Consider the following 26,770-nt stretch of genomic DNA (forward strand, 5'->3'; position numbering starts at 1 on the left):
TATTCTGTTAAGCTCAATAACTTTGTATCATAGCTCGCTAATTTTGTTAGTAGAGCTCGATAACTTTATAACAAAGCTCAACTACATTAAAAAAGTTGTATATACAACCAGCTGTATAATACATTAACTGATAATTTAGGGAGATGTAAAACTAGTTTTGAAAAGTCAGAAGTTAAAAAAAAGCCACTAAAAGTAGAAGCACCAAATTGATGCTTCTGCTTCCACTTCTCTAAAAAAAACTCTTGGATTCCACATTAATTTGTTGAGAAACAATTTCTACAAAAGTTAGGCCAAACAACCACAACTTTTTCAAAAAGTAATTTATGAAAAAACTCCTTCTATGAAGTAAAAGCTCTTTTACATAAACTTGGCCAGACAACACCTAATAGTTGTAAGGGGATGTTCGACGAGAAGGCGATAAATATGCGAAATACAAAAAAAAGGGTGCGATAGACAAATAAAGTAGATGTATGCAGATTTTACGAGACATACAAAATGTATCTAATTGACCTTGGTTTTATACCTCTTTATTTCACTAAACGTAAACCAACTTGTTTGGATCTCACCGACCAAATTTATTCCCCAAGAGTTCAAGACCATTTGAATTAAGCTAAAACACAACTCACAAAGAGTTAAATCTTAAAAATCAACAAACCAAATTTATAACATCCACTTCGTGTATATTATCAAACCAATATGAGGTAATAAGGCAAATTTCTGGTAAATTTCTATTTTTTTTCTTACTTAATGTTACATAATGTAAATTTCGCATAAATTACAATTTATTCGACTGACCAGTAAAACTATTAACAAATTTACTAGACTGACTAGTAAATTTTAATAAATTCACTTGAATACCTAACTCGGTAACTCATTATTCAACGTTAATATGAGCTTTAATATTATGAATTTAAATGAAACGACTTTAAAACTCATGCAGGAGAATTTTACCGCCTCATGATTACTTGTGTTTTTGTTGACCGTAGACAACCCGGTTATCACCTCAGGGAAAAAAAAGGAAAAAAAAAAAAAAAAAAAAAAGAGTTCTGCGAGGTTCAATCTCAATTCTCACGGAGTCGTTTGGTTACACACGGGAACTTACAATGCCTAGGAAGTGTCATATCACATGATTTTAGAATTCATGTGAATTAGAAAATGTTGTTTGGTTACATGTAGGCATTGTAATTCATGTAGGCATTACCACTTACCTAGGGGGATCTAGGTAAGCAACTTCCTCCATTATGGAGGAATTGGAATTCATGGGAAGTTCCAATTCATGTGAATTGGGATAACCAAACAACCTACCCATTTTGCAATTCACATGAATTAAAGTTTCTGTGTAATTTAGTGGGCAACCAAACGACCCTCAATTTTCATAAAAACATCAAATGGAGTCAGCAAATGCAAGACTATCCAATATTCAAAAACATCTAAACCCTCAACCCTGTTCATCTAATCACTCCCAAGGTATATTATACTTGATTACCCTACTTAATTTTCAATAATTTTGTTGGGTTTTGTTCTATTTTGCTTAATTAATTTTGTGCCCATCATATTTGCTTCATTAATTTGCACAATTTTATGATTAGTTGTATCTTTTATGATTAGTTGTATCTGTAATTTGCGGGAACCCTTGAGGCACTGGGATAATGTTGGTCTATCTTGTATGCGTGGTTGTGATGGTTTCATGCGCTTATGAACATTGGGTTCAATGTAGGGTGGGTTGATCAAAATAAGCCCCGAGGTGTCTGATGCATTGTTCCTTGCTGCTGCTGTTGTTGCTCTTGAATCTACCATTATTTGCCACGGTATATCAATTTTTAGCATAAACTTATATATGGCCTTGATTTTGCTTACTAGTTAGTCTAATTGGGCTTTGGGATTTGCTTAAGTGTAGTCTAATTGAATGGGATCGCGGGTTGTTTTTGTATTGATGTGTAATTATCAAGAGCTGTGGAATCTTAATTCTGGAAGAAATGGAATTTGCAAAACCGAACTAGGTTATATTTTATACGGAGTATAAAGGAAGTAGGGGTGAGCTCTAAAACTGAAATTTAAGTTAGTGTTCAACTGCACAGTGTGAGCCTAGCACCCGTGTAAATGGAAGGGAATAGGGATATGAGGGCTGCAAGGAACCGTCATTGAAAGGCGATAGTAGAATGATGTATTTAACATTTATGAATGAGGAGCGTCCAAGTTAAGAATTTAGGAATTTAGGATTAATCTTGGTTGTTACATGGAATAGTACACTTATAAGTACTTCAGACAGATGAATCGGATGTGATTGAGGATCCAAGAATATGAGGCTTCTGTAAAATTGTTCTATACTTGACTTCAAGATATTGCTACAATGGAGTAATGGTCAAAGGATTGTCTTGAATTGTTTTCTAAACAACAGTAGTGCTAGTCTCTATTACTTTGAGAAGAGAGCATACAAACGAAAAAATAGGAGTCGAAAAGGTCAAAAGGAAATATACTGACGAGTTTTGCCAAAGTGTCAAGGCTTTCGTGTGTTTATTGAGAAGGACTTAAGGTTTGTCAAGTGTCCGGCCAACAACAAGAAGAAGAAGACTGTGACGGAATGATTTGAGATGAAAGACGGCTTTGTCCGAATGACAGAGTTATTCATAATGTACTATGGGTTTCGATGATGGGCTTGTGTATTATATCTGCTGGGAAATGATGCACTTTTATAGTCATTTTCCCTTAAATCATTCATTCCATTGTTTTTTGGCATTTAGGAATGCCTTATCCTCAGAAGTTGGAAACTGCCAAGGAGATTGAAGGAATCGTAAGAGAAAATGGAGCTGTTCCGGCAACCATTGCCATACTGGATGGAATCCCACACATAGGTGCTCAAATTCTTTCCCTTTGAAGTTTGACCTATTATAATAGGATTACTATTGTTAACTTTGGACATTTTGATTTCTTCGGTGTTATTTTTTAGAACTTCTTTTGATGTCATACTGACTTCTGAAATCATGAGCATCTGTGATCAGAGATCATTAACAATCATGTATGTTCGTCATGAATGATGAAATTGTGACTTCATATTAAATTAAACCTGGACAATACTTCCAAGTCCATTGCTTGTTCTCCTAATGACCTTCCTATTTCAATGGCTAGGTCTTGACATCGAGGAGTTGGAGTGGCTTGCGAAGTTTGGAGCCCAAATCCGAAAAACTGCTCGTCGCGACATTGCCGCTGTTGTAAGTGATCATAATTATTTGGCTTTCACCATTATGCTTACCTTCTCATCTTTGTGTTCTGTCTATATTTTGTTCCAAAGCATGCTTTTATAAATGAAAATGAAGATCACTGTAAAGCCTCCGCCTCCCCAAAGAAAGTTGTGTAATGGACTAATGGTTTGCTTGTAGTTTATGGCCACTTTTCTCTCATAGTAGGTTTTTTTTAACTCCAAAACTTAAAGTAGAGATTTAGCTATAAGAATATAGTTTTAAACTTCGGTAAATCGGTGTCTATGATCGAAGTGATATTGAATTCATATATACTGTATTACTGTTCTACTATTTTGGGAGTAGGGTTTGGGATCATGGAATCTATTTGCAAACTCGTCTGTTTTCTTCATTGCAACTATTTTCTATGTATGAAGAGTGCCTTTGGGTTGTTATCTGTCCTGATTTTGGATGATATGGTACCTTTAATAATACTGAATCGACCACGATGCTATTCTGAAAACTTATGATAATACTTGTTTGAAAAAGCACATAAACAAACTCAAAGTTACGATGAGATCAAAAATCATCTGTAATGATGTTTGATGAGGCTTCCTTTTATGCTATTTGTACTCCAAATACCAATTTCATTCATTGCTCAAATATATAAAACGAATTTATACGCCTACAGGCTATAATAGTTTAGAAGCATAAGCCTGTTTGATGTCTGTCTATCAGACTCAACAGTTAACCTTATATGCCTTCAACGGCTTATTTTTAAGTATAGATTAGATAATATATCATATAACAAACTGAACCTAGACTTCATGCTTAAGCACGTTCACACCTGATCCTCCTTGCCAGCTGGATATCCTTAGGCATAATTGTGACGCGCTTAGCATGAATGGCACAAAGATTGGTGTCTTCGAACAAACCAACAAGGAAAGCCTCAGCAGCTTCTTGAAGGGCTAAGACGGCATGGGTCTGGAAGCGAAGATCAGACTTGAAGTCTTGAGCAACTTCACGAACAAGTCTTTGGAAGGGGAGTTTCCTGATCAACAGCTCAGTACTCTTTTGATACTTTCGAATTTCACGGAGTGCAACAGTACCTGGTCTGTATCGATGGGGCTTCTTCACTCCACCGATGTTGGGGACCGTCTTACGTGTTACCTTGTAGGCCAGCTTCTTAGGGGCCTTCAGCAGGGTTGATTTGCGGGCGGTTTGTTTGGTGCGAGCCATGCTAGTATTTTTTTGAATGAATGAAGGAAGGAAGGAAGGATTGAATGACTAACTGAATGAATGAATGAATGAATGGAGGAGGGGTAGGAGGCTATTTATAGTGAAACCTAGCTTGAATATGAATCTGTCTTCAAAAACCTAGTTGTAGTCAAAATCTTGTTTCCTGAGTAATAGAGATGTGGAAATCTTCTAGATGTTCCTATTTATTTTAAAATAATATATATTTTGATCATGTGAGAGTAATTTAGCAAAATATCTTTTTTTTCTTCAGTAAGAAGGGATGTTGTGGACTTGTGGGCCTCTTAATTCTGAACCTTCCAATTTCCCCTTTTGGGTTGATCCTATGAAACTTGTCAGTTGCCTTTACTGTAAAACCAGTTTTACTTAGACAGTGAAGTGAGCCCATATATGTTTGTAGTGTAAGAACACTATGGACCTTTAAGCCAGTAACAATTGACCATTATTGTTTCTTATGATTCTTTTTATTTAGTGAACCATTTTATATCAGCAGTGACCATTTTCAGCTTTTAGTGACCCGTTTACATCAGCTGTGAATTTGTTTCTTGTTTATGTAGTGTAAGACCGTCTCTTAAGACTCTTACGACTACTTTCATGTTAAACGGCCACACTACGGACGCCCCCTCGTCTGTCTCCTTCCTTCACTGGAGTGACCACACTACCCACACACCTAACTCTCTTTCTCCACCACAACCAACACCACCTAATACCCTACAACTAACCTCCACTACTTAACACCACCATACCACATCACTGGAATTCCCACCTGCCTTCACTGCTCAGCCTTACCAGACTCATTACTAACCGTAGTGTTAAATCTCAGTTTTGGATCACGGTGTGTCGTTGGGGCTGTCACTGCCTAATCATGCTTAATACGGCCTATATTGTCTTAGAATGTGGTGATGGTAAATTGGTAATCTTCAAAGCCAAAACAAAAAGGTCACGTTTTGATGTCAGGGCCTTGATTTAATGCCATGCAATACCAACACCTTGAAACTTGACACATTACCAGCCTCCACTACTCAATCCCACTGCCATCCTCCACCACTCGACGCATGTGATCATAGATGACTACTTAACCCCATCAATCGACCATCCTTGCATAAACAAGTTTGTGAGGGGAGTTTGGAAGGTAGATCAGGGGAGGTTAAAAGAGGAAGGAGGTGGAGGAGGTCGAATAGTTGAGGATCGTGGTGAGGTGATGGAAGGAAAGAAGAAATGATGATATAAAGGAAGAAAGAAGGGAAGACTGGGAAAGCAAAGAATAGGGTGGGGGTTGAGGAGGTCGTCGGTGAGTTTGACCTTATCTTGCAAGACCGGGAAAGCAAAGAAAGCATTACTTTTTTTTTTTGAGGTAAGAGAGAAAGCATTTCTATCACTACTATTTATTGCTAATAATTTTCTTGGAAGGATGTGGGTAGTTGCAACCATTACTTTCGCACAAAGGAACTCTAAGGGTAAAATAATTACACGATGGTCTGCACATAATGACACAAGTTAGTTGCGTGGCAACCAATGGCCCATGAAAGCATATTAGTAATATTACTACTTCCATTTTAAAAACTCTTCGTCTGGATATGCTGGAAAATGGAAATAGTTTATCTGTTTGTCTTGAGTTGTTAGGCCCAAGCAGTAAGTTATAGACAGCCACCTACACACGAGATCAAGCGTTTGATTGTGGACAACTTCTCTAAATCATATCCATCAGCGTAACTGTAGGTGACACATTTAATTTTATGTCCAACTTAGGTGTGAACGTGATAATATTTTGAGTTGTCCATGAAATTCCCAATGCTAGAGCTGAGATTGGCGAATACCGTTAGATCCAACAAACATGTATTAGATTTCTATAGAGTAAGGACAATTGTGTTTTAGAATGGAGATGCTACACATGTAGAGGCAAGTCCTATTTGTGTTAGAATCTACAAGACTACAAATTTATATATTGTACTGTCTGTTTTATTTGCGATTCTTATTTTGTAAAGTAGGAACTCGGTAATGCGATCAATGCAATATTCATTATGGGTTATTCGAAACAGTTTCTCTGTGTTTTCTACACCGAATTCAGCCATTAAAAAAATGAGCTGCAAACATCCGACTACCTGATGTTTTTTACCTGATTGTTTCATTTAGGTTGTATTCTTTCAAACTTTCTCCTCTTTATCATATATAATAGTTTGACCGGTGCCTTCATTATTCTGCGATTAAGGGTGTTCAAAATAGCCTTTTTTTTATTTAATTATTCACTTTTTGAGAAGCTGCTTGTAGCACATGACTACGGCTTTGTTTGGTAAAATTATCTGAAACCTAAAAAAGTAACTGAAACCTGAAAAGGTAACTGATAAGGTAGCTGAAAATTAGAAACTGATAAGATAACTGATTATGTAAAGTGCTTGGCAAAGTAGCTGGAAAGGTTGCTGATTTTTGGGAAGATGACGTAAAAGGATATGATAACTATTTAATATTATAGACTGAAGGGGTAAAAAATGGAAGTTAACTTATTTCAGGTACCTTATTTCTCAAATGCTTCGCTGGATGTGTGGCCACATAAGAAAGGATAGGCTGAGTAACGAAGTGGTCCGAGAGAAAGTAGGTGTTGCTTCAATTAAAGATAAGATGAGGGAAAACCGTTTACGATGGTTTGGCCATGTACGGCGGAGAGCACCTGCTGCACCGGTGAGGAGAATTGAGAGTTGGGGAGTGGATAATGTAGTTAGGGGAAAGAGAAGACCGAAACAAACATGGATAAGGGTGATTGAAAACGATATGACAGCCCGGATGAGAGGGTTTCTGGAATCCACTCAGAGTATGGCGAGCAAGAGCGTATTGTGGAGAGAACTAATCCACGTTGAAGATTTAGTTTGAATTTTAGATATTTACTTATCTTTCCTCATCTTTGCTTGAATATTTATTTTTATTTTTATTTTTTTTAAAAAAGACGGCTTATACTCTATTTTTGTTTTACAAATCCGTTTTGTCGCTTTAACCTTTGAACCTGGTTTTCACGCTTTTTTTTTTTATTTTTTTTTTTATTTTAGTTTTTACAAACACACTTGTTTTGTTTACCATTTATCTATTTTTTTTCCCTTTGTTTATTTACCTTTGACTGTATTGGCAGATTCAAACCTATACGGATTCAGATGATGATTCATGTTAGCCGATCCCAACCTATGTTGGGACTAAGTAGGGTGTAAACGAGTGAAATTTGAGCCGAGCTCGGCTTGAAGTTTTTAGCTCGAGCTCGGCTCGAAGCTCGTCGAGCCTAAAAACTCGAGCTCGTTTTGTCTTTATATTATTTCACTTTTTCGCTTTTTAAATCTAACTAAATATAAATATTTTTAAAAAACAAATAAGATTATAAAATACTAAAAACTACTCCCTCCTATCCACTCTTTTCTTCCCTATTTCCTAAAACGGATTATTCAGGTTTTCTTCCCCTTTCCTTTTTTAGAAAGTTTTTATTAATATTATACTCTTACCTCTTTCCACTCACCAAACCCCACTATATACTTTATTAATATTTAATTCTAATTATTCCTACCTCTCCAATAACCAAACCCCACCCATCACCTTTATTAATATTTAATCATAATTATTCATACCTCTCTCCAATTACCAAACCCCACTCATATATTTATCAATATTATACTCCCCACCCTTAATCCCCGTGCCCACTTCAAATGGGAAAAAAACAATGGATAGGAGGGAGTATTATGTTATAATATACTCATAAATGGCTAAATAACATATAATTTAAAATAACATTAATATTAAATTATATAAATTATACAAAAAAAAATATAAACGAGCTTCCGAGCCCGAGCTCGGCCTTGGCTCGTATTTAGCCAAGCTCGGCTCGAGCTCGAGTTCGTTTTGACCGAGCACGAGCCGAGCTTTGACTTTGACTTTGACTGAGCGATTCCGAGGACTTGTCGAGCCGGCTCAGATCATTTACAACCCTAGGACTAAGGCTTTGTTGTTGTTGTTGCTTATTTGTTAAATAAGGTAATTGCCAACCACTTACAAAAAAAATAAGGTAGCTGAAATTTTGGTCAAATAAGGTACTTTGGTCAAATAAGCTACCTGAAGTGTCTTGCCAAACAGAGCCTACAACTGTTTCTGAAGGGGACTTACTAATGCTTGGACAGTTACCAATTCTTGGACATTTTGAGAACATATCTTAAAAAGCGATTGTATTCGTTATGTGGTTCTAGTTTTGCACTTTGTTCAAAGCCAATTTTTATCTCACAATTTCTCCAGGTTGCTGCAGGAGCCAAATGGTGCTACAACTGTTTCAGCGACAATGTTTTTTGCTTCAATGGTATGGCCTTGAAGAAGCTCAGAGCTCATTGATGTTATGGATGTCTATGCCAAGTCTCACTTCAAGCTATTGGGTTAACTATTATCAGTGACATTTCAGGTTGGCATTTCAGTCTTTGTGACTGGAGGAATCGGAGGAGTACACAGGCATGGTGAACAAAGTAATTTGACTTTTTTCTAATGACGTGAATAAATGTGATGTATTCGTTCCTTTTCTGAGAAGTGTTTCGGTGTCAAGTTGTCTTCAACAGTTCATCTTCTAATACCCTCGGTTGTCATCGTATACAAATAATACAATCCTACGGGCACTGGGACTTTAATATCAGATATGTTAAAATTCAGTGGTGCCAATACCAAATAGTGTTTGAATTTCATAAATGAATTGAGTGTAGTTATGTGTGATGGAAACCGCAATCCACTCATCTTCCGACTATAAATCTGCTCACAAGTTTCTTGTTTTGAAAAGGCTCCTTCTTTTGCTTTTAATGGTAACCACGATTAAAATTTCTCAAATATAGAATTGTAGGTTTACTATAGCGAGATGGTGAGATCTCCTATTCACATGCATCTACATGGATGAGATCAGGCTTATGAACAGAATGAGCAAAAGCTGTTTTAATGGTGCATTGGTGCTATGGCTGTGTCCACATGTCGATAGTGAGGAATGATATTGTTGGGTCTTTCATCATAAAACTGCAGCGTCTATGAGCAGAGTGCATTGGTCTGTTAGTAGTAAATAATATCCCTCGTGTTTATTATTTGTTGGTTTGGCATTTTTCTTGCAGCTATGGATGTGTCATCTGATCTAATCGAGCTAGGGAAGAATCCTTTTGCAGTCGTATCCGCTGGTGCTAAATCAATACTTGACATACCTAGAACACTTGAGTATCTGGTATTGAATGCATGAAATATTTTGCATGTTATTTCATTTATATAATTATATTTTGCATGTTATTTCATTTATATCAGTCTCTAGACATGTAATCTGTATCCTTTTACTATTTACTGCAGGTGACTCATGGAGTGTGTGTTGCTGGATATAGGACCAATGAGTTTCCTGCCTTCTTTACTGAAACAAGCGGTTGCAAGGTACTCTCCGATGTCCTTATATTAAAGTTCTGCTAGAAACGTTAAGGATCTTTCTTTTGGTTCATCATAGGAAAGTCCGGGGAATCGGGGATCAATATATAGCTACATTTATGAATATCTTTTATGTATAAGACCTTACAAAAAAGCGAAAAACCAACTTTTATGTATTAGACTTTACAAAAAAATCAATTTGTCATCTAATAGGTCATATGCCAATTTGTCTCACACGTTTTAGTATTGAAAATCCCAAAGTTGATATAACCATGGGCCCAATTTATACAGAATGGTTAATAATGAAGGCCCATTCCATTGTTAGAAAAGTTGAGCGGGTCTTTTAGTTGATTTATTCTTTTAGTTAAAGGGGGACGACCAAGTACACTCTCTAGTCTCTACGCCTTTTGTATCTTGAAATAATGAAGTGTCAACGCATTTTACATGCATTGTTTTTTTTATCACGGATCATCTAGGATCAACCTTTGTGGGTAGGGATTTTTACGTCTGACCCCATCTTACCATACCACATGTGTCGTCCATTGAGGCATTGGGGTAATGTTGACGTGTATACTCATGTTAAGTTTATATATGTGACTAAAGTATCTTGGACGATGAAGATATTCATCAAAACAGCTGTTCAAAACCATGTTTGTTTGGTAATTGAAAATCTTGCATGACATTGGTACAATTTGATAATCAGGGAGGCAGTGGCGGAGCCAGGATTTTAAGTCAGCGGGGGCAAAAAATTCCAACGGGGGCGAAAGGCTAATATTACAAGGGGGGCTCGAAAAAATTCGAAAAATTTAACTAAAAATTTCGAAATTTTCAAACACCAACGGGGGTGAGCGCCCTGCAAGCCCCCCCCCCCCCCCCCTCCTCGCTCCACCACTGCAGGGAGGTAGAAAGGAAGGGAAGAGGACTAGAGGAGATAATTCATTTTGGCTCTTTCCTTCTGTGAAATATGGATAATGCTACTTGACTGTTCTGATGAACTGCAGGTTCCTTGTCGACTTAACTCCCCACAAGATGCTGCTCGGTTAATAGGTGCTTGACAAATTAGGTTTCATTTGGTTTATATACTATAAAAATGTTCAATGCCTAGGAAGTGGTTTGTCATATGCGAAGTAATTTTCTATTTACTATGAAGTGGAAAAAATTGTTTGGTTGAAGTTGAACAAAAGAATTGAAATTCCTACAAGAATACATGCTTACTTAGCGGCTAGGTAAACAACTTCCTCTATTTTAGTGGAATTTGAATTCCTAGGTAATTAGTTACTATTCATGTATTCGTGTCAATGAACAACACATTCTTTTTGCAAATCTTTAATAATTCTTCCCTAACATCCGCATACTGGTTCATGAAAACATTGGTATTAAAATCCATCTTTGTTATATATTTACAGAAGCCAACATGAAGCTTGAACTTGGAACTGGCATACTCATTGCAGTTCCCATCCCTAAAGAACACTCTGCCTCTGGAACTTTCGTCGAGTCTGCAATCCAGCGAGCTTTAAAGGAAGCAAGGTAATTACTCATTTTGGCTATAAGACAATATTGCTGATTATAAATAAAGCTTGCAGCCACCATGCTTATTGTTTTATTTTTGTCTTACAGGGAGAAGAATATAACAGGCAGTGCTGAAACCCCTTTCTTACTTTCGAGAGTGAATGAATTAACTGGAGGAGCTTCATTAGCTTCTAGTATCCTATGATACTTAAAAAAGTTGCAACCTTCTCATTTCTTCTCCCTATTTTTTCTTGTCCATTTTTTTTCTTTACTCTCAAGGGTCTCTATTTTTTAGTGCAAGGGGAATGGCAATCACAATAACGATTCTGTCTTCGGAAGTCTCGAATAATATTGAATCACTTTACCAGTTTATCAGGTAGGAATGTAGGATGATTGATATTTGCATTTATTTAAGTGTCATTGCGCCAAACTTGTATGATGTGAATCTATTTCAACTGCTCTTCAGACTTCAGTTGATATTTTCTTTCTAAAAATCCAATCAATTTTTTTAAAAATGTTTTTACTACGACCTTCAATAAAGTACTCCGTAGTACTTTTCATTTTTCTACAAAAAAAGATGGAACTTTTTCAGAGCTGAATCTGTCAATTCGTGTACTATTATGCAGCTTTTTATTCGAGTCTCTAACCTGTGTGTAATTCTCAGTTTGTGTACTTCCCTTCACCTATTTATAGACATTGCTCTTGTGAAGAATAATGCCATTATTGGCTCTAAGATTGCCGTTCGTCTGGCTCAGTTAGGAGGATATGGCGGTGACGACAAATCTTGATATTATCTACACTCGAGGCGCTATGTTGCCTTAGCAATAAGCATACATACATCTATCAAGGTAAATGTTGCTATCTCAAGCTATTATTTGAACTTTTCTAAATTGTATGTTGAATTGTCGGATGTGTCGTGGTGTTGCCGACTTGCCGTTGGCTATTTTGTGAATCAAAATCACATTTTTTGCCTAGATTGATGTATTGAAGCATCGTGGAGTGTTGTGCCAGAATGTTAGACTGCGACAAATAAACAATAAACCAAAGTGAAGTGTCGAAGTACCCAAGGCATCAGTCAATCACACTTTTACCTTTGGGGATGTTTTAACGAGGAAGGAATAAATTCATGTAAATCACATGTGATTTGGTTTTTATCTGCTTGTAGTGGTTGGTGTCAATAAGAATCTCTTTCGCTAGCATCCTTGATGAGATGTAAATTTTAGCTATTAAATGTCAAATATGGTGAAAGGTTTTTAGTGTCTAAGGACCAATGTTCAGAAGCAAAGGAATTTATTTTATTTATTCATTTCTTTGCTTATACATCTTAGAGGCGTCTCTAACATTTCAAATATGGCGATACACCAGTGGGTAGTGTATTACAGAGTATAGTACTCGTATATACGATTTGGCTAGAACTAAGAGAGTAAGAGCCCCTTGTTTAAGTAATTCTGTCATTTGTAATTTTGTATCACTGCTTGAGCTGATTTTGGACTGGCATCTTCTCAATTTCACAAAATGATAAAATGTGACTAGTAAGTCGATCTAATGATTCGTCTGAAGACCCTCCTTCCGTGATACATTGTTCTGCTTTCAATTTCAAAGCTGCTGCTCTTTTCCTCATATTGTCACCTTCCTTTTCAACCATCAGTCGTCTGATCGTTTTTTCTATATCTTCCCTGTTCAGTCCTTTCTCCAGCTGCAACGCAATCTTTAAAACATCACTTAAGTGTCTAGCATTCATCTTTTGATCGCCGAAGAATGGAAGGCAAATCATAGGCACTCCTTCACAAATACTCTCAATCGTTGAATTCCACCCACAGTGAGTCCAAAACCCGCCTACAGCCGGATGGGCCAATACCTCTTTTTGAGGGGCCCACGCGACGATATGGCTCCTTTCATTAACAATCTTTAAGAAAGCGTCTGAAAATAAAGCATCGTCTGTGCCAAACCCATCTATCAACCTAGGCCGAACTGCCCACAAGAATGGTTGCTCGCTATTGGCTATTCCCCATGCCACCTCTAAAAACTGTTCCTTGCTAATTGCTGCAAGAGTTCCAAAACTCACATAAAGTACAGAATTGGGTGCTTGGGTATTAAGCCAAGTGATGGAAGTCTGTTCTGGAGTAATGATACTATCCAAATTAGTTGGAGCGTATTTGTGTAGTGGACCTATTGGAAAGATTGGAATAGAACGAAGAGTTGAACGAACTCTGTCTAGTATAGATCCTTCAAGTTCCTTGAATGTGTTGCAGATGATTCCCTGACAGTAGCTTCTGGTTTCTTTTGCCATTATAGCTATTGGCTCATGATATTCTTCTGATGGAAGGTCTTTCACTTTCAGGGGTGGAACCTCTGCCACTACTGCTTCTTGTTCAAATTCTGGTAGAGAACCACAAAAGGAGAACCATAAACAACTATCGGAGATGTTGTGAAATGTTAAAAGCATTGTGAGAACGGTTCTTTAGTGTCGAAATATAAAGTACTCCGTAATTGTGAAAATGGGAGGGGTGAAAGTGTGAAACTAATCATAAATTAAGTTAACTGAAGAAGATGAGCATGCCTTTTTTTTTTCCTTCTTCCATGTCATAAATAAAATTCTACGGTAAGGATACTTGCTTGTTTGTTAATTAATAACATAATACCTTGAAAGTAGCCTTTCTCACGAAGAAGTGATAAAGAGTCATAAAGAATAACAGCCAACAAGCCACCAGTTCGTAAGCCAAGCCTCGGTAAATTGAATTCATCAGCAATACTCCCTACAAACTCCCACAAAGGGTCTGCAATAAGGCAAGCAACCGCTTCCTTGTTAATGGAAGCATCCTCTAATATGCGTGACAAACAATCCCGAAATACCCCCGAACAAGTCTTGTTTAATAATGCTATTGTTTTTAGAGAACCCGTTGACCAGGGAGCTGCGTCTTTTGACATGGGATCTTCAATGTAGTAAAATTCAAAGTTTGGGTATTCTGTTTGGTTGAGAGCGTTAAACCGTGTTTGAATTATCGTGATTGAGAAGCCTTTTGAATGAAGGGCATTTCCAAGATTGAGCATTGGGGTTAAATGGCCAATATATGGCTGAGGAAATAATATTACTCTACAAGATATCTTGTTCTCTTGCTTCATCTCCATTTGTGTTATGTTGTAGGTTACTTAGTCTCGGATTATTGTCTCTCTTTTAATGTAGAGTTCGAGGAAGATATCAGCCAAGAGGCTTTTCCGTAAATGAAATAGCTCCTTGTCTACTTTTTTTAATTAGTTGTGCATTGTTGTTAGTTTCGGGAAATTTGACATATTTACATTGAAAAAAAGGCTCTTCTGTAAATGAAATATCTCCTTGTGTACTTTTGTTTATTAGTTATGCATCGTTGTTAGTTTCGGGAAATTTGACATATTTACATTTGGAAAAGGTGTGTAATTTTGGTGATTTAGTGATGTTTTACTTGCCGTGGTGTTGGTGTTGAAAATCAGTTCAGCTTATATATGGACTTGAATGATCCAAGGGGTCGCCGGGTCGGGTCCTCTGTCGGACTCTCGGCATAACTAAGCTCCTCCACCGTGTTTATTAGTTTAATCCGTAGTTAGAAGGTGGTGAACGTGGTTTTATGGGAAACCCATGTTATTATATTCATTTGGTGATCAAAGACATTCTATTATGGTCATAATGTGTTCAGTAGTGTAATGTAGTGTCTGTTTGTTTTGCATTCATGTTTGTATTGCCCATAGATTTCATGGACTAGATTTTTTCGAGTACGGATTCTCAGTCCCATTTCCGTGTCTCATCACGTGTTTCAAACTCTCTTTATGACACATCAGTACATCACCCCTAATCGTGAAAAAGATTGAAAATTATATCAAGGGATCCAGGCTTAATTTGTGAGAGAAACGACGCTAATCTTGAGTTCTCTTGTTTTTGGCATTCTCAAAATTGATTACTTGGCACGGTAAAAAAAAAAGGACGTGCTAAATCTCGCATACCATTTTACTAAATCCCGCACATTTTTTCCCTTATTCCAATTATACCCCTCTCATTTCTCATATCCACCAAAACACAAATATGAAAAACCTAAAAGATACACACCATTTCATTCTCCCCTCCAATCAAACCGACACCCCTCATTGCACCGGCCACCCTCCCCACCCCTACCTGCCCGGCCACCCCTCCCGGCGCCGAGGGCACCATGTACACCGGCAGAATAGATGAACAACGTGCACGAACACCGTACTTCGGCAATGGTGGTTGACGGCGATGAATCTTAATGATGTTAATTAAAATTAGAAATAATGGCCTCCTCCATACTAAATCTCAATGCACAGTTACATATTTACAAACCATATTCAATTCGGTATATATCATTGCATCCAAAATAAGAGAGCTTGGATTTGTAGCAACTTGGAATGAATGGTATTAGCATATACTAGTGCCCCATTGCTCCATCATCAATTGAATCGAGAAAGTATTTGCAATTACTTGAATGGTCATTAGTTGGTTTTAATTTAATTGGCAAATCAATTTTGATAAATAAAATCATGATTAACTCTTTGATTTAATCCAAACCCTAATTATTTAAAAAGAAAAAAACCTTTTCTTTTAGAAAATTTTTGAGTAAATCAATTAAAAGATGGTATTGATGAAATTTGTAGATAAAACGAAGAAATTACATGTGGTATGTGTTAATTAAGATTCATAATTGTCGAGTTTTTAATGAATTAGTCAGGTTTGTGAGAAAGAGAAGAAGATTATTTTTTTTAGTTCTTTTTTATGGTGAAGGGTAGTTATGGAATATTATGATAAAATGTGTAGGATTTAGCAAAAGGGTGTGTGGGATTTAGCAGTTGCGAAAAAAAATTGATTACTTGCCGTACTTATATAGAAGTAATTATAATTCATTATTTTTTTAAATGAAATGTAATATTTGTATTAAATAGATTCTTAAATCATATTTGCCATTTAATTATTTAAAATTTTAGTAACTATTATTTCACCATTTTACATCGTTTAGATTCATATGTAACATGAACATGTCGGGTCCTTTTCGACCCTAAATTAAAGTATCTGACAAAATTTACCCGACCCAAATGACTTGACCCGAACCCGAATTGAGGACCTGAAATCCGAATTGAGGAAACGGAATTGTTATTCACAAATAACTCGAAAACAACCTCCCCGAAAATAACCCGAACCCGAAACAACCTTACCTGACCCGAATTCTTCCAAACCCGACAATCTGAACTCGAATTGACCCGACCCAAAACTGGCCCAATTGACCTGATTTTCAGGTTAAGTTATTTCGTGTTCAAGTTAATGGGCTTTTAGGTTTAGAGGTCTCTTTACCCTAGAAAAATTGAGTCGAGCCGGGTCAGGTTTAGAAGTAAAGACAGTGGTTTAATTTCTAGCTATATTTATTGTTTTTGTTTCTAATTTGCATTTTTTTTTGGGATAAGGCAAGAAAACTATATTGATCTTTTAGAGTAAGACCAACCTATCTCATCCTTTCGAATGAGTGAGGTACGTTGAAGTCACCGGCTTGCAAACCATCTTGAAAGTGTTGGATATGAATGTTCAATAAAAGCCATAAAATCAGCAACTATGTTGGCTTCACGAAAACAATGTTTAATTATCACTTTATCGAAGAAATGAAGATCTAATTTTACATCCTTGATAATACTATAACTTTTCCAAAGAATTTGCAAAGTACCACGAATTTAGCTCATAACACATAAATTATCACCTTCCACAATTAACTTTGAGATTCATAAGTATTTAGCTGCTAGAATACTATTAGATCCGCAACTTTTTGCTCCTAACAAAACGATTTTACCATTATGATCTCTTATATAATATCCTAAAGCAGCTTTATTCCCATTTATTTTCGATCCGTCAAAATTTAGCTTTAAAAACCCATTTCTAGATTTTTGCCACCGAATTTCTTCCTTACTAGTAGTGCTTTTAGCAGACTCATCTTTCTCGGGATTTTTGAGATTTTTATGCCTAGTCTCATTCCATATCTCTATGCTATTACCGCCTAAGAGATTAAGTTATTTGCTGGAATAGAAATGAGCATTATTAAAGATAATGTCATTTCTATAAAACCATGCATTCCACAAATAAAAATAATCTTAATGAAATCAACTTTTGGAATTAAGCCTTTGAGATAATTGAGTTTCATTAGAAACCTTTGACTTGAAATATTATCATAAATTGCAAAAAAAATTGTTAAAGCTAATAATGTTCATGTCTTGAATAACTGAACCAATCAAGGGACATTTGAAAAAGATATGGTCTCTATTTCAATAGGATGATTGCATAAAACACAATGAGGTGGGACATTTATATGACTTTTAAGAAGCCTACCTTTCGTAGGGAGGCCGTCAACACAAGTTTTCCAAAGAAAAAATTTTAACTTTGGAGGAATATTCAATTTCCAAATCCAATAAAATTCACATTTATCAAAACTTTGATTGAACAAACCTTGAGCTAACCATGTTGTTTTGGTAGAAAGTTTTCTATCCACAGAGAACCCCCAAATGAGAGTATCTGGAATATCATTATGCAATTGTGGAATATTAGCTATTTGATTAACAGTATCGTTATTCACTAACTCGGATAACTTACTAACATCCCATTGTTTATCAGGGGTTATGAAATCTGTAACCAAAAGATTAAGATCGCGGGTATTAATATTGCTGGTAAGAGGATATAAAAAGACTCAATTATCAGACCAAAAATTAATATTGCTACCATTACTTACCTGTTATCTTAACCCTTTTCTAAATAAAGTCCGGAGGCTCATAAGTTTACGCCATTGCCAAAAAGAGGCTGAATTAGGTTTATAATCATGAACAATTTAAATATTTTTTGTTATCATTTTAACCTTGTTCCGCCCTTTTTGATCTTGAAACACTTTGTCCACCAGCCTAGTGTAAGTTGTGCCAGCGTTTTTCAAACCGAACGGCATCATTTTATACATGTATGTGCCATGTATGGTGATGAATGCGCACTTAGGCATGTCTTCTTCGGCCATGAATACCTGATGGTACCCTGAGAAGGCGTCTAGCAGGCTTAGCATAGTGTAGCCTGCCGTTGCGTCTATTAAGCTATCTATTCGAGGCAAGGGATAACAATCTTTAGGGCATGCTTTATTAAGGTTTGTAAAATCAACACACATCCTCCACCCCCCTGATGACTTCTTTACCATTACAACATTTGCTAGCCACTCAGGGTAAGTATAAGGCATGATAAAGCCCGCCTCTAATAGTTTGTCTACCTCGGCCTTGATGGCCTCATCTTTCTCGGCCGAGGAGTTCCTCATCTTCTGCTTGACAGGGCGAGCGTTGGAGAGTACGTTCAGCTTGTGAACGATCACCTCTCGGCTCACGCCTGGCATCTCGGCGGCTGAGTACGCGAAGACGTCTTTGTTCTTTCTCGCAGTCCAAGAGGTCGGCTCGATTTTGGCTCCGGCCGACACCGGCGATTACGGTGCCCCGGGTCAATTTCTATTTGTTCGGTCTCGGCCCCCTCGACCATGTTGACGTTGTTGGTGCTCATCGGATCACCCTCCTGTCGTAAGGATGGGCTCTTCCCCTTCTCGTATTTCTTCGCCACTTTGAGGGATTGCATGTTACACCCTCCGCGGATATTTGGACATTGACAATTTCGTCCCTCTCGTCCTTTGAGACGAGCTTTTGGCCTCCCCGGTCCGAGACATACATCAATGTCGTGGCCCGGATGGACATTACAAAGATCGGCCTCGCTCAAAGTAATCCGGCCTATTAGAACATTGTAGGCAGACGTACCATCAATGACCACGAACTCGGACCAAACATTCTTGGCCGCATCGGCTTGGCCAAACATCACCGGCAGTTATTGACCCCAGGGGGACTAGGCCGCCCAGCAGAAGTCAGTATAGTGGGTTAGTGCGGGGGCTCGGGTCCTCAATCTTGACCGAGATTGAGGAAGCATTCCCGAACATGATGTTCGTGTAGGCGCCGTATCAATTAGGCACCTCTTAACCAAGTGGTTGGATATGTCCGGGTGGACCACCGGCGGGCCGGTTGTGCGAGTGGGCTACGACTCCTTCGTAGTCTTTCTTTCCGATGGTTAAATCGGGGACGGTGGAAGCGGGGATCGTTGTGGTGGGCACAAAGTTGATGGCTTGGTAAAGCTCATTTAGGTGCCGTTTGTGCCCATTAGCCGACCCTCCGTTCTCGTTTCCTCCGATAACCACCTGGATCACTCCCATCCCCGGAATATCGATTTCTGTTCGCCCCCGTCGGAGCTCGTTTCGGGGCCCCGCCTACGTACTTTGCCGAGAGCCCCTTTCGGATCAGCTCCTCGATGGCGTTCTTCAGATGCCGACAGTCGTCGGTCTTATGGCCGGGCTGGCCGTGGTAATCGCAAAATTGGCTTGCGTCGCCCTCCGCCCTTGTCTTGGGGGGTCTTACCCACTTCTGCCCTTCATTCTTGCTCAGGGCAAAGACCTCGGCCGGTGATTTGACCAGGGGGGTGAGACCGTGGTACCGCTTCTGGGTGTATGGTCCCGAACTCCCCCCGGCGCCCGCCGAGCTCTGTTTCCTGTTAGATCTTTCAGGCCGTGAACTATTCATGTCACGGCGACCTTCATCAGTATTCTCCCGGCGGCTCCTCCTTTCTTGGTGCCCAGCTTCACTGTGGCCTACCCAGGTCTTGTGGTAATCCTCCACCTTTACGGCTTGGTCCGCCATCTTTCTGGCGGAGTCCAGGTTTAGGACCTCGCACTTTATCAGCTCATTTTTGAGCTCGCCTTTCGGGAGGCCTTTCTTCAGTGCGAAGGCCGCCAGTTCGGTGTTCAGCTCCCGGATCTGCTGAGCTTTTGCGTCGAACCTCTTCACATAGCTTCGTAGAAACTCGTCCTCCCCCTGTCGGATAGTGAGGAGATACGATGTCTCCACTGCCCTTCTCCTGTTGCAGGCGTACTGGGCTATGAAGTTATCCCTTAGGTCGGCGTAGCAGTATACCGAACCATTAGGCAGCCCCTTGTACCAACTCTGGGCCATCCCATGCAGGGTTGTTGGGAAGACTCGGCACCATACCTCATCGGGCTGTTCCCATACCGACATGTAAGACTCGAAAGCCTCGGCATGGTCGGTTGGGTCGCTATCCCCTTTGTATGATAAGTACGGCAGCTTCAGTTTGGTCGGCACAGAGACTCCGAGGACATAGGCACTGAGGGGCTGTCTGACCATGTGTCGAACGACACGTGGCGATCGGCTCCTCGCACCCCTAGTCCGGCTTCTCTCCTCGTGGCGGGAAGGGCTTCTCGTTGCCCGACTTTGGATAGTCGGACTTCTTTCTTCATTTCTTCGGGGCGGGCCTCGTTGTTGCCGCGGCGACGCTGTTGAGACGCAAATCTGACTGCCCCGGCCAATCCAGGGGTGGCAGAGGAAGCGATCAATATGTCTATAGATACGGAAAGCAGTCAAAACGTAAACTCGGTTGCCTCGGCCAAAGCCGGGAGTGACGAGGGAAACGCGACTTGCCCGCAGCAGTTGTTACTCGCCACAACGACCAACATGCTTAGGAACGTATAAGTACGGTTGAGAAACGCAAATCGGACGCCTCGACCAGGCCGAGAGTGAAAGAGGAAGCGATCAACACATCTACAGATACGAACGCTGTCGCGCCGTAACCCCGATTGCCTCGGCCAGACCGAGAGTGACGGGGACACAACGACCGATACGCTAACATGTTCACAACGGCGGTTGGGAAGCGCAAATCTGACGCCTCGGCTAAGGCCGAGAGTGAAGGAGGAAGCGACCGACACGCCAACATGTTTAAAGACGTTTAAGTACAATTGAGATGTGCATCCTAACTGCCTCGTCTAGGCCGAAGGTAAAAACAAAAAGCACTCAATATGTTAAAAACGCAAGGAGACAACTCAGACGAAAATGAGATAAAGACCTCGGCCAAGCCAGAGGCAAAATAAACAAACTCTTTTTAAAAATGTTCACAAATAATACAAGAAAGAAGTCGACGGCCGTCCCCATAAGGATAGCCTAAACACTACCTACCAAAGTTCAACAAAAAAAAAGGAAAGGTACAGCAAAAGGTTACAGACATGAGAATTGAAAGCGCCAAAAAAGATGGCAGGGAGGAAAGGCTCAATAGTTGGCCCCCGAACAGCTGAAACTGTCTGAAGGGCCGGGTGAATCCGGTGACGACCGCCCGTCTCCCTATGCCTGTTTCTGCTCACCATCAGCAGCAGTAACGGCATCACCATCAGTGGGCGACCCAGAAGCCGACTTGGCAGCTTCAGCTGCCTTTGCCCTCTCAGCTTCCTCCCTGGCCGCCTTCACCTTTTCAGCATGGGCCGCCACCCGGAACAAACCTATATACATTCCTTATCCATAAGCATTTAGCTACCCAATTACAAATCATAATATGTTAATATTATTCGTAGTTTATTTTTGTAGTACGATTTTTACTCATTACAGCACTTTTTGTACCAAACTTTCCATTTATCTACCCTTGACTAAAAAACATCAAGCTAATTCTCTCTACTTTCTCTATACTAGTCATTAGTCCGCACCCTAACGGCGCGGTGTTCTATTCGGTTTCGTTATTGTTCATCTCCGATTATGTTAATGTGAATGAGTGATAACACCTGTTTATTTATGTCGAATATCGTATATGACACATCACATTTATGTGTTTGCTTATGGGAATTAATTGGTATGTATTTTATTCTCAAACATTCCCTCCAAATATTTCATTATAATCACTTTTCTTCATATTATTACTCCTTCCCTCCTCCTCTTACTCATCATACTTCTGGCCCTTCTCTCTTTACCCTTGTTACTCTTTCTCCTCCTCTTTAATTTTTTTTTTCTCTCCTTCTCCTTGTTACCCCGCTTTGTCTCTCCATTTTCTATCCAATGTTCTTGCGTCCTCAATCACCTCCCCCTTTTCATCCTCATATTGATCCTTCTTCCTTTTCCCTTTCCTTATCTCCTATACCTTTCATGTCATCCTCCTCTAATTTATTCTCGATTTCCCTTTTTCTCCTTTTGCTCTCATATTATCCATCCTCTTATTTTTCCTCGTACTACTCTTTCATACATTTCCCCCTTTTTCCACCATCTCCTATTTTCCTCTCCCTAACTCGTATTTTTCCCCTTCGTCTCTTTCTCGACCTTCATCCCTTTATCCTCTTCCCCATCCACATTCTCCATCTTCCTCTTCTCCTTCTATTTGTCCCCCTTCCTCCTTCTCTTCGCACCATTCTTTTTCATAGCCCTTCATTCTCTTCTTTCTCATTCTCTTTTCTCGTTAACGTTGTCGCCTTCACACCATCACCCTCCTTGTGCCCTTTCTTACCCCTCACCCACCCACCCACCCACCTCCCTTCTATTTCCATGTCTCAATGAAATCCCCTATGCTTCTTCCAAGAAAATGACATTGTGATTAAGATTGTCTCTATTAACTGATACGTTAATGAAAATGAGGTTCGACAAGTTTAATAAATTATATTTTTCGAGTTGAGATTTCTTATTTTTTTTTTTAGTTTCTCATTATAATCACTTCTCTTTCTATTGTTACTCTTCTCATTTCTCCTCATACTCCCCGCCCTTCTCCTCTTAGCCACTTTCTACTCCTACTTCTCCTCTTCTTTTCCATCCCATCCCCCTTCGACGTCCTCGCATACCCCTTTTTATCCTCGTGATCCTTCTCCTTCTCTTTGCCCTTCCTCCTCCCATACCCCTTCCTTACCCCCATTGTCCTCTTACATATTTTCTATTTCCTCTTCTCTTCCACTTCCTCTCATAATACTCCTTATCCCATTTTTTCTCGAACTACGTACTAATCCTAATCGTTCCCTTCCTCTTTCTCCTTCTCATCCCTTCCTCTTTCCCTTTCCTCTTATCACCCGTGTCCTTTCCATTTTTCCTGTTTTATCCTCTTTCCCCTTATTCTCTTTCTCATCCCCCATATCTTTTCCTTTGGTAACGTGTGTTGGGTACCACGGTCATACAACAATGCACCCCACCCTTTATTAAGCAATCTTTTCCTATAGTATTCAACTTTGCCGCAGACCGTGGAAAGAACTAACTTCAATTTTTATTGTAAACTTTTTTTCTTATAATTTAGTGTCACTATTTCCTTATATATTACAAAGATGTCTCGGTTTCTGATATACTTGTGGGGGTCATTTTTCCTTACAGCAACATTACTTTAGTGCCTCGAGCAACATTGTCAGTAATCCGAACAAGTGTAAGCTGCAAGGGACCAAAATCATAGAATGTCACCATGATCATTCTCTAACCTATAATCCTACATTTCTCGTAGCTTATTGCAGTTTCACTACACATGATACGTCATATACCCTCCCACTTTTATTCTCAAAATCATCTCAGAACCTTTATCCATCATAGCACAGTACCAGTACACTACATAAGAAAACTTTGAAGTAAATCATAAGAAATTCTTTGAACACTGGATGATAGAAGTTCAAATCATACACATTAACTACATCTGAAAACCAGTGTGTTGACCGATGTAGTCTTGTAAATAAGTATTCTTTCCGTCACACTCACTTGTTTACGTCACACTACTAATGTGCCTACCTTTTTTTTAATGAGGAACATTTTGATTCAAGGTAAACAAAAAATTGAACGGGATTAGTACATCAATCCATAAAAAACTTGCTAAACCAATGTAACCTGGCCCTTTATTTGGCTTCTCTGACATCAGAAAATGAAGATTTAGTTGAAAGAGTGTAGATAATATGAGGTAATTATATGATATATGAATACTATACAAATAACCATACTAACTTTATTCTAATACTCACATGTTAGCCAGCGTCCCAGATATTTTGACATACCTCACGTGACAAGTAGCTAGAACACTAGCCCGTTATAAGATGGACCTAACCTTGTGTAGGAACATCAATCTTATCAGCCTAACAATCAACAAATAAACAACTGGAACCTTAAATCACACTTGAAAACGACACTAATAATCAGTTGGTTTCACGATCTACCAAAGCACCAAACTTTTAAACCGGAAATAATGAACCAAATAGCCTTACTTTGACTGTTGTCCTAATTTTGCGGCAATTCTATCAATAACATCAATCAAAGGAACGCTAAATACAAACACAAACACTAAAGTTTCTGCATCCAAATTTGATGATGGATTTATGAAGTTACAACAAAACAAATATAAAAATAATCAAAAGTAGTTCCTAAATAGAACATTAAAATCAAAACAAAATGACTTAAATCTGATAGCCGATTCCATCACTGTTGTAATCCTAATCATTGTTGTCATCACCATCATCATCAACATTGACATTGTTAAAGTATACGTTTTATGCTACCTCTTTGTACATATGAAGTATGTAGAATATACATTGTATTTATGGAGTCCCTTTGTATTTTAGCCTTATACATTGTATCTTTCTTTTGTACATACTATAAATATGCGAATACCATTATCTCCCCATTCAAGGGGTCTCATTATACTTTGTATCATGGAGAGGTGGCAATCGAGACAATCAACCTGGATTTAGGCCGGGTCAAATCGGGTCAAGATACCCTTTCGGTCGAACCGGGTTCGAATTCGGATCGGGCCATTTCGGGTCAAATGATGTATCAGGTCGGGTCACTATCGAGGCTTACTATTTTATCGCATTTCATCAATTTTTTACCATTAAAAATAATTTTTTACCATTTCGTATTTCGACTATTATTTGATTTTATTACTCCATTATTAAGCATACGTATTAAATTAGACACTAAATCGTTTTCAATTTGGTCATTATAAAACTTAATAATTATCGGGTTATCAATTTAATCGGGTCAATATCGGGTTGGGTATGAATCGGGTTCGGGTTACTAATTATAGGGGCATGTCGGGTTACAGGTCGGGTCGGGTTACAGGTCTATTGTCCTAAATTCTCAGATTCTATCGGGTCGTGTTTGCTCGAGTTCGGGTCGGGTCAGAGATGCAAGTCCTAATCATGGTACCGGAAATAGGTAGATCCTTACTCATTTCATAAAGAGGGCTGTAAAACGTCGTCGACGTTTTATAACAAATCGTCGACGCTTTTCATAAAAAAGACGCCTCCTACCCTTCCTCTTCCTCTCTCTACCCAATTCTCTCCCAAGCAAAAAACACTAAAAAAAAAAAAAAAAAAAAAAAAAAAAAATGATGTTCTAACTCGACATCAACAACACTACACGAAAAATCGACATCAACAAAACAACAATTCAATGTCAAACAATGAGCAATCCACATCAAATGCTAACAACGAATCTGAGGTACGTAATTACACAATCTATTTTCATTTCAATCGATTTAGTATGATAATTGAATTAGATGTTAAGTTGATATATTGAATTACATGTTAAGTCTTCATAGAATTAGGATGAATGTAACAAACACGCCCAAACCCGTCGAAAATAGTTGTAGTCGTCAATTAGGACGTAGAAAATCAAAGTCCCTCATGGAGAGGGACGTGTAGATTCAAAGTCCCCCATGGACTGGGACGTGAAAACTAAACGTCCATCATGGACAGAGACGTAAACATTCAAAGTCCGTCATGGAGAGGGACTTTGAATTTCAATGTCCACCATGGATAGACTTTGAAACTCAAAGTCCATCATGGGGAGGGACGTTGAAGATTCACGTCCATGCATGGTTTGGACGTTGATTCTTCACGTCTGTCATGGTGAGGGACTTTGAGTTTCAAAGTCCGCTCCTGGTTCAGACTATGAAATTGTTTTTTTCTTCATTTTATTTACTTTTTTTCGTAAGTTTAGTAATTTTATCATATTTTAGCATGTAATCATTATTAATTTTGTGTTTTAACAGGATTCATTTGAGGAATTTGGTGGAAACGATGTTAATTACAACCACCTATTTGAGACGGTTACATGTTTTGCGAGTCGGGATGAGGCGTTTGAGTGGGCTCAAAAAATAGCTTTTGATAACGGGTTTGCCTTAATAAAAGCATCAAATGGGGCCAAAAATCGTAAACAACCCGAGTTGCTAGGCTCTTACTTTCGTTGTTCAAGGTACGGCCGAACTAGAAAGAAGATCGATCCCGATATTCCCGAGAAGCCTAAGAAGAAAGGGACACCTAAGTGTGAGTGTTTGTTTCGGGTTCGAGCCGTTGTAACCGGGCTAATGATATAAATGGAAAGGAGTTGATTGTTTGGAACATTTTGATCTCAGAGAAAGGTGGATATCACAACCACGAAGTAACAAAGTACAAAGACGGTCATAGGCATTTTCTTGGTTTGAATGCCGAAGAGAAAGAGTTCGTGAGGCAACAAATCCGGCGTCGATTCCCCGAAAGATATTAAAAATGGTATTCATCAAAGAACTCCCGATAAACCCCAACCTACAAGCATCCAAATTTATAGTGCGGTTAACAAGTTTCGGC

At 38.8% G+C, this 26,770-nt stretch overlaps 3 protein-coding genes across 3 annotated transcripts; 1 reads left to right on the forward strand and 2 right to left on the reverse strand.

The window, feature by feature from the left end:
• Positions 1 to 1,371: 1,371 nt before the first annotated feature.
• LOC141651838 (pseudouridine-5'-phosphate glycosidase-like) lies at positions 1,372 to 13,994 on the forward strand. The gene is made up of 15 exons (XM_074459533.1): positions 1,372 to 1,470; positions 1,716 to 1,808; positions 2,742 to 2,852; positions 3,127 to 3,209; positions 6,941 to 6,970; positions 7,552 to 7,585; positions 8,648 to 8,754; positions 8,854 to 8,914; positions 9,539 to 9,645; positions 9,765 to 9,842; positions 10,835 to 10,880; positions 11,240 to 11,360; positions 11,451 to 11,536; positions 12,036 to 12,190; positions 13,684 to 13,994. The coding sequence occupies exons 1-14, from the start codon at positions 1,389 to 1,391 to the stop codon at positions 12,128 to 12,130; spliced, it is 1,134 nt and encodes a 377-aa protein (XP_074315634.1). The 5' UTR covers positions 1,372 to 1,388; the 3' UTR covers positions 12,131 to 12,190; positions 13,684 to 13,994.
• Positions 3,730 to 6,934, reverse strand: LOC141653663 (histone H3.3-like). Its single transcript, XM_074461491.1, has one exon. It carries the CDS (start codon positions 4,413 to 4,415, stop codon positions 4,008 to 4,010), a length of 408 nt encoding a protein of 135 aa, XP_074317592.1. The 5' UTR covers positions 4,416 to 6,934; the 3' UTR covers positions 3,730 to 4,007.
• LOC141653662 (UDP-glycosyltransferase 76B1-like) lies at positions 12,616 to 14,505 on the reverse strand. Its single transcript, XM_074461490.1, has 2 exons — positions 13,985 to 14,505; positions 12,616 to 13,721 (listed from the first exon to the last, which is right to left on the reverse strand). Exons 1-2 carry the CDS (start codon positions 14,469 to 14,471, stop codon positions 12,811 to 12,813), a joined length of 1,398 nt encoding a protein of 465 aa, XP_074317591.1. The 5' UTR covers positions 14,472 to 14,505; the 3' UTR covers positions 12,616 to 12,810.
• Positions 14,506 to 26,770: the final 12,265 nt, after the last annotated feature.

Source organism: Silene latifolia, chromosome 4 (assembly GCF_048544455.1).
Source record: "Silene latifolia isolate original U9 population chromosome 4, ASM4854445v1, whole genome shotgun sequence".
In the NCBI taxonomy this organism is placed as follows: Eukaryota; Viridiplantae; Streptophyta; class Magnoliopsida; order Caryophyllales; family Caryophyllaceae; genus Silene; species Silene latifolia.